Source organism: Hordeum vulgare, chromosome 3H, assembly GCF_904849725.1.
Source record: "Hordeum vulgare subsp. vulgare chromosome 3H, MorexV3_pseudomolecules_assembly, whole genome shotgun sequence".
NCBI lineage: Eukaryota > Viridiplantae > Streptophyta > Magnoliopsida > Poales > Poaceae > Hordeum > Hordeum vulgare.
The window spans coordinates 42,739,880-42,747,085 of NC_058520.1; the positions used below are offsets into that span (position 1 = coordinate 42,739,880).

At 50.9% G+C, this 7,206-nt stretch overlaps 1 protein-coding gene across 1 annotated transcript; it reads right to left on the minus strand.

Annotated features, from left to right (window-relative positions):
* Positions 1-714: 714 nt before the first annotated feature.
* On the minus strand, positions 715-1,600 carry LOC123439478 (monothiol glutaredoxin-S2-like). The gene has a single exon (XM_045116190.1). The coding sequence runs from the start codon at positions 1,374-1,376 to the stop codon at positions 1,014-1,016; it is 363 nt and encodes a 120-aa protein (XP_044972125.1). The 5' UTR covers positions 1,377-1,600; the 3' UTR covers positions 715-1,013.
* Positions 1,601-7,206: the final 5,606 nt, after the last annotated feature.

Consider the following 7,206-nt stretch of genomic DNA (forward strand, 5'->3'; position numbering starts at 1 on the left):
AATGGATGCCTTTGAGTGTTGGCAACCGCACGTCTTTACTCTACGTCTCTCCCGTTTCTTCCCCTCAACGCAACGCAACGCAACGTACGTAAGAATCAACGGCCCGTATCAACCGTGGAACGCACCGGAAAAATGCACCGGTCAGACGAAACATGTACTAGTAACTGCAGTTACAAACATCACCCTTGCTTCGCGGTCTTCTACCACTAATGAAGTGCCAGTCTGAACTTCCGGAAATTGACAAGATTCATTCAGTTCATCTGACCTCAATCAGTATTGGTTCTACGCTGGGCTTGCTACCTAGCTCCAACCCTTGTGATGCACTGGCTCGAGCTCTGGCTTGTGGTCGAAGTTCCGCCGTACTGAGCGAGACCGATGCGCATTTCGATCATTGCCGGCAAAGCAGCCATTAGGGTTCCGAGTTAGTGCTGACGTCCCCCTCCATTACCCACCCCCCACCCCCGGCACTTGAATATGTTATCTCCCTGCCATAGACTAATCGGCTTCCAAGCATGATTATACGGCAATCATGTGGGGCAATCACTAGTTAATTTGCGCCAAGCAAAGAACATCACACCAGGACAAAACAGAAGCAAGATTTTAAACAAGTGGGCAAGCAAACAGTGAATTTTTTTTTTTTTTGAAACAGCTGAGTTGCTGATGATGTCTGTGAACTGAAACCCAACGCAGCTGGAGGGACGACAGGAGTAGTCCTAAGTAAAAGTAATAATCACATTTAGGTCCAGCCTTTTTTGTCACAACACCCCTGCTAGAGTTCATCTTTCTTTTTTCGAGAAACGCTAGAGTTCATCTAGTTTGTCTTCCCACCCGTGTGGGTGTGGTACAGCTTATTTATCCTGTTGTTTCTCACTCCACACCCTTGATAGTCCTGAAATTACAGAGCTCATGGATCCCATATATACATACACGGAGACGGAGACGACGACGAAGCGTGCACGCACACGTGCGAGGGGGGTTCGCCGGCGACGGGGAGCAGGGGATCGAGCTACTAGCTAGGCGCGGAGGGCTCCGACCTCTCGGAGGCGTGGGACAAGGAGGCCGCTGAGGTGGAGCCCCATGAGGCCCTCGAGGCCGCCCACGGGCGCGCCGCCGACGAAGAGCGCCGGCACGGCCGCGTGGCCGCCGGCCTCCACCGCCGCGAGCTCCTCGGCGGGTCCCTCGAGCTCGATGACGGTGGCGTGCGCGCCGACGGCCGCGAGGAGGCTCTTCATGACGTGCGCCATGTAGCAGCCGCGGCGCGCGAAGATGACCACGGGGCTCTCCCTGACCAGCCGCCCGAACCGCTGCGCCGGCGCCTCCTCCTCCCCGGCCGGGTCTATGGTCAGCCCCCGCCGGATGCCCGCCACCGCCTGCATGCTCGCCGCCTCCCGCCGCCGTGAAGAGGTGAAAAAGGTCGCCGCTCGCAGCAAAACTAAACTAGGGAGCAGAGAAGCAGACGACGCCTCTGGTCTGGTCACGGTGAATATGGATGGGTAGGAGGTGGAGAGGCGAGCCCGGCGAGGCGTTTATATATAGGGGGGCCGGAGCGGGCACATGGGATGGGAGGTGACGTCGGGCGGGCGATGACAAGGTGCCGTGGGGCCTGAGGTTGCGTCACGTGGCCGGAGACGGACAGCAAAGCGGGCATTAAATTCAGCACCACCACGAGCTGGTAGAGCTCCAAAGTATCCTCCCTCCCTCCCTCTCACCCCTACCACCGGACGGGTGGTGACGGACGGAGAGAGACGAAGGAAACGGACCTTCGTTTTTATGCCACCCTTTTCTTCTCGGAGTGGCAGCAGCAGCAGCAGCATATTTTTTTCTTCTTTTCGGATTCGTTGCGGTTTGGTGAGCGGGATATGCGGGGCAACGCGAACCATCCATCCATCCAGCCTGAGGCTTGGGAGATGCCGGCATCGAAACTCACTGACTGGGTGCATGGTACGTACGATCGATTGTCCTCCGCCGATGCGACCGCGGCCTTCAATTTCAGCACATGGACGGGTGCAGTGCCAGTGCCACCGCAGCAGGTCGTTGGCTTCGTCGAACCAGCTGCCATACAACACAGTACGGCTGCCACGTGAGCCCAAGCGCTAAATTTGCACGACGGGTCGACGCCGACGACGACGAGGATGGGGGACTGTGCGAGACGAGGGCGCTCTCGCTGGCTGGCGTCACCAGGCCTACGCAGGCAACAGTGTCACGGCTAATTAATCCATCTCGTGCCGCGGTCTGCTGCTCCGATCCGTCTCTCGGAGGCCGGCCGGCCGAGAGGGTGACCGGTGACGTCCACGCTCGCCTCAGCGGTATCGTCGCCGCGCGGGGCCCGTGCGGGACGCGTGGCGCGCCCGGCGTCCGGTGACGTCGCTGTTGCCCGGCCGCTCGGGGCAAGCCTAGCTAGTGCGCCGTCCAACGTCAGGTCGATCGAAGCACCGCCACCACCACATCGCCCGGAGGCGGAGGCGACAGCACGGGCCGGACTTTGCCCCGCCGGTCGGTCGCATATTCCTTCCGCGCTGCGACCCCAGATCTTTTTCTCTCGTTGTGAACGCAGGTCGTCGCATGGTCACGTCGGCCGCAATGTGCGCCACGGCACGGTCACTCCGCCTTGCCCCTTCCTGCCATTTTTTCGGGGAATTAAGAGCTTTATTCATATAAAGGCATTCGTTACATAGTTAGTTAGAAGACTGCTAATCAAGAAGCTCGGTGTCTTCGTCAGCCAGCTTTCGATGACACTCACCTCACAAGCACGCTTGACGCAAAGATGAGCTGGTCCGTTAGCTGATCTACTAGTTATATGCTGAATTACAAAAGAGTGAAAAGGAGCAGATTGCTCATCAATTTCTAAAAAAATTGGTGCCACAACTAAACGACGGTTGTGGCGAGAGTTCGAGAGGTTGACCACCTTCACGTTGTCGGGTTCCATCACCACATGCGAGTACCCTCTGAGATTTGCGAAGATGACACCGTCTCGAACTGCAAGGGCCTCCGCGATCATGGTGCCAGTCACTCCCGGGTGCAGCTTGCACCAAGCACCCAGTAAGGCTGTGGGTGCACGTGCCATTCCATCAGCTCCACTCTTCCCTTCTTCTCGAAGGATTGCTGCATCGGTGTTGATCTTCACGTGATCATGCTCAGGGGAGCGCCAACCATGGCCTCACAAAACAGTTGCATGCTGCAATGGAATATCCAGCATAGCCAATGCTTCTCGAGTGAGCCACATCGAGTTGGCCGGATCCAGTTTATCACCGTCATGTGTCCAGCAATTGCGTGATGTCGAGATGGACCACATCACTTTGATGATCGTTTCTCATTCTTGTGCCGAGAAATTCGGTCCGCATAAGATATCAACCGCCCATGTGAAGCGATGGAACTGCGGGAGTTTGATGTCCATCAGTTGGCGTGCTTCCTCCCAAAACCCTCGAGCATGTGAGCAATGCATGAGGGCATCCTGCAGATCTTCCTCATGTGACTCACATAGCTTACATGTGCTAATATCACGTATGTGTCGATGTTGGAGTGTGCAATCATCTGGCAAAATTCAACGAAGAACCCGCCACCAGAATACACGCACCTTCGGGATCACCTTAAGAGACCATAAAGCTTTCCACAATTGTTGTTTACTTACTCAAGATTCTGATACGTGTCCTTCTTCTCGAGCTTGAAGCTCTTTCTGAATCACTAGAGCCCGGTACGCTGATTTAACAATGTATTTGCCTGATCTCTCATGTGCCCAAGCCAATGTATCATCACCACCATCGCGCCGCAAGGAAATATTCAGAATAGCATCTGCGTCTGGTGCAATAAAGTTTTGACGAATCAGGTCATGTTTCCATGTCCATTTATCCAAGTCGATAAGATCACGGGCTAAAGAAATAGTAGGAACCATCGGTGTGAGCAATGGAGTTCTAGTATGCGTCGTTGGAATCCACTTATCTGTCCATGCATTAATAGAAGTACCATCGCCAACTCGTGTAACAGTTCCGGCAAGTAGAGCCTTCCTTACTGCAATGATAGCCCGCCATGTTGCTGAGGCGACCTTAGGTACAGTTGTTTGCAAGAAATCTGGGTTTGGGAAGTATCTACCTTCAATAACTCTATCACAAAGGGAGTCGGGATTAGTCATAAAGTGCGAGCCATGCTTCCCTAACAGAGCCAAGTTGAACAGGTGAAGATCACAGAAGCTCATGCCTCCTTGACATTTTTGTTTTGTTAACTCTTTCCAAGAGATCCAATGAAGTGATCTCTTATCAATATTACTGCTCCACCAATACTTACCATGTTGGCCGTCAGTTTTTTACAAACCTTCTTGGTCAACAGGAAATAGCTCATGCTGTACGTGGGGATCGCCTGAATAATTGTCTTGATAAGGACCTCTCGCCCTGCACAGACAAAGAGCCTCTCTGACCAGCCCTGCATCTTGCTCCGCGGCTGCTCACCTATGTGGTCGAATGTTCTACTTGTGATCCGGCCAACGACCGTAGGCAGGCCTAGATATATGTCGCTGAATGCTTCAAAGAAAACACCGAGTGTTCCTAATGGTGTGCCGTAAATTGGCTGGCGTGTTCAGACTGAAGAAGATAACACTTTTATCTTTGTTCACGCATTGGCCCGATGCTTCGCCATATATACGCAGAATGTCATTTAATCTTTCCGCACTTTATGAGTTTGCACTCAGGAAAATTAGGCACTCGTTTGTAAAAAGCAAGTGACTAACCCATGGTGCCTATGTACTCGCCTTGATGCCCCTGTCAACATGTCCAAAATATTTGAGCATTGCCGATAAACCTTGTGCACACAGCACAAAAGGAAACAGTGACGCTGGGTGATAACCCACAAGTATAGGGGATCGCAACAGTTTTCGAGGGTAGAGTATTCAACCCAAATTTGTTGATTCGACACAAGGGGAAGCCAAAGAATATTCTCAAGTATTAGCAGTTGAGTTGTCAATTCAACCACACCTGAAAGATTTAGTATCTGCAACAAAGTATTAGTAGCAAGGTAATATGATAGCAACAGTAGCAACGGTAACTAGTAGCAGCAAAGTGACGGCAGTAGCAGCAGAGTAACAGTAGCAGCAGTGACAACAGTAGCGACAAAGTAACAGTAGCAGCAGTAACAGCAGTAGCGGCAAAGTAACGTAGCAAGGACCGTTAGGAAAAACTCGTAGGCATTGGATCGGTGATGGATGATTATGCCGGATGGTATTGATCATGCAACAGTTATAACACGGAGAGATATGTAACTAGCTCCAGTTCGTCAATGTAATGTAGGCATGTATTTCGTATATAGTCATACGTTCTTAGGGAAAAGAACTTGCATGACATCTATTGTCCATCCCTCCCGTGGCAGCGGGGTCCTAATGGAAACTACGGGATATTAAGGTTCTCCTTTTAATAAAGAACCGGACCAACGCATTCACACTTAGTGAATACATGAACTCCTCATACTATGGTCATCTCTGGGAGTGGTTCCGTCTACTATCACTCCGGGGTTGCCGGGTCATAACACATAGTAGGTGACTACAACTTGCAAGATAGGATCAAGAACACACATATATTGGCGACAACATAATAGGTTCAGATCTGAAATCATGGCACTCGTGTCCTAGTGACAAGCATTAAGCATGGCAAAGTAGTAGCAACATCAATCTCAGAAGATAGTGGATACTAGGGATCAATCCCCGTCAAAACTAACTCGATTACATGATAGATCTCATCCAACTCATCACCGTCCAGCAAGCCTACAATGAGATTACTCATGAACATTGAAGAGCATCATGGAATTGGCAATGAAGGAAGGTTGGTGATGACGATGGCGACGATCTCCCCTCTCCGGAGCCCAGAACAGACTCCAGATCTGCCCTCCAAAGGAAGAACTGGAGGTGGCGGCGCCTCCGTATCGTAAAACGCGATGAAATCTTCTTCTTTTTATTTTTTTCCGGACGAAAGAGACTAAATAGAGCTGGGATTGGAGGCGGTGGAGCAACGTGGGCCCCACAAGCCTGCTAGGCGCGTCAGGGGGGCGCGCCTGGTGGGCTTGTGGGCTCCACGCTCCACTTCTTCGGTTGATTCTTGCGCTAGTATTTTTTATATATTCCACAAAAAATCCTCGTAAATTTCCAGGTCATTCCGAGAACTTTTATTTTTGCGCAAAAACAACACCATGGCAATTCTGTTGAAAACAACGTTAGTCCGGGTTAGTTCCATTCAAATCATGCAAATTAGAGTCCAAAACAAGGGCAAAAGAGTTTGGAAACGTAGATACGATGGAGACGTATCACCGGGTCCCCTTGTCGAAGCCCCCCGAGAGGGAGTGAAATAGGGTTGCAGCTCACCATAAATCCTCACCGAAAACCGGACCGAGGTGACACATTTCATGATCAAAGTGACAAATCCGTGGGCAAAGCCCAGTCGCTGGAGGATGGCCTCAAATAATGTCATTCCACCCGGTCATATGCTTTCATCATATCCAATTTGACCGCACAAGAATGATTTTTGCCTTTCTTCCTTCTACGAATAGTATGAACACTCTCAAAGGCTACCAGAACATTGTTAGTGATCAAGCGTCCAGGAACAAAAGCACTTTGTTCCACACTAATTATCTCATCCATGCATCCCCATAGATGATTGGTTATAGCCTTAGCGGCAATCTTATATAGAACAAGACATAATGCAATGGGACGATACTGAGAGATTGATTGGGGGTGTCGTACTTTGAAATGAGAGTAATAGCCATGTCATTGAGACCCACTGGTAGATCACCCCCATTAAGAAAGTCCAACACAACAATGGTAACATCGCGTTTCAGGAGATGCCAGTGCCGTTGGAATAAGCCCGATGTGAATCCATCAACACCGGGTGCTTTAGACGGAGCCATTTGGAAGAGCGCGTCTTCTATTTCCTGTGCTTCAAATGCCTTCTCAAACAGGTCGTTCATCTCGAGCATAACTTTCAGCGGGACATGTTGCAGCAACTCGTTTGCATCACCCGGTCCTTGGGAGGTATACAGTGCCTCATAAAACGATTATACCTCCTATTTGTCCTCAGTTGAGTCTGCACAAATCGAGCCGTCAGTCCTCTTCAAGCCACTTATTTTGTTCACCCTTTGTCGATGTTTAGCTTGTGTGTGAAATTAGCTCGAGTTCCGATCGCCACCGCGTAGCCAAAGGACCCTAGATCGCTGCCGAACCCATACTTCCTCCTG

Coding starts and splice junctions, on each gene's coding strand:
- LOC123439478 (XM_045116190.1), bottom strand. CDS start 1,376: ATGCAGGCGGTGGCGGGCATCCGGCGGGGGCTGACCATAGACCCGGCC.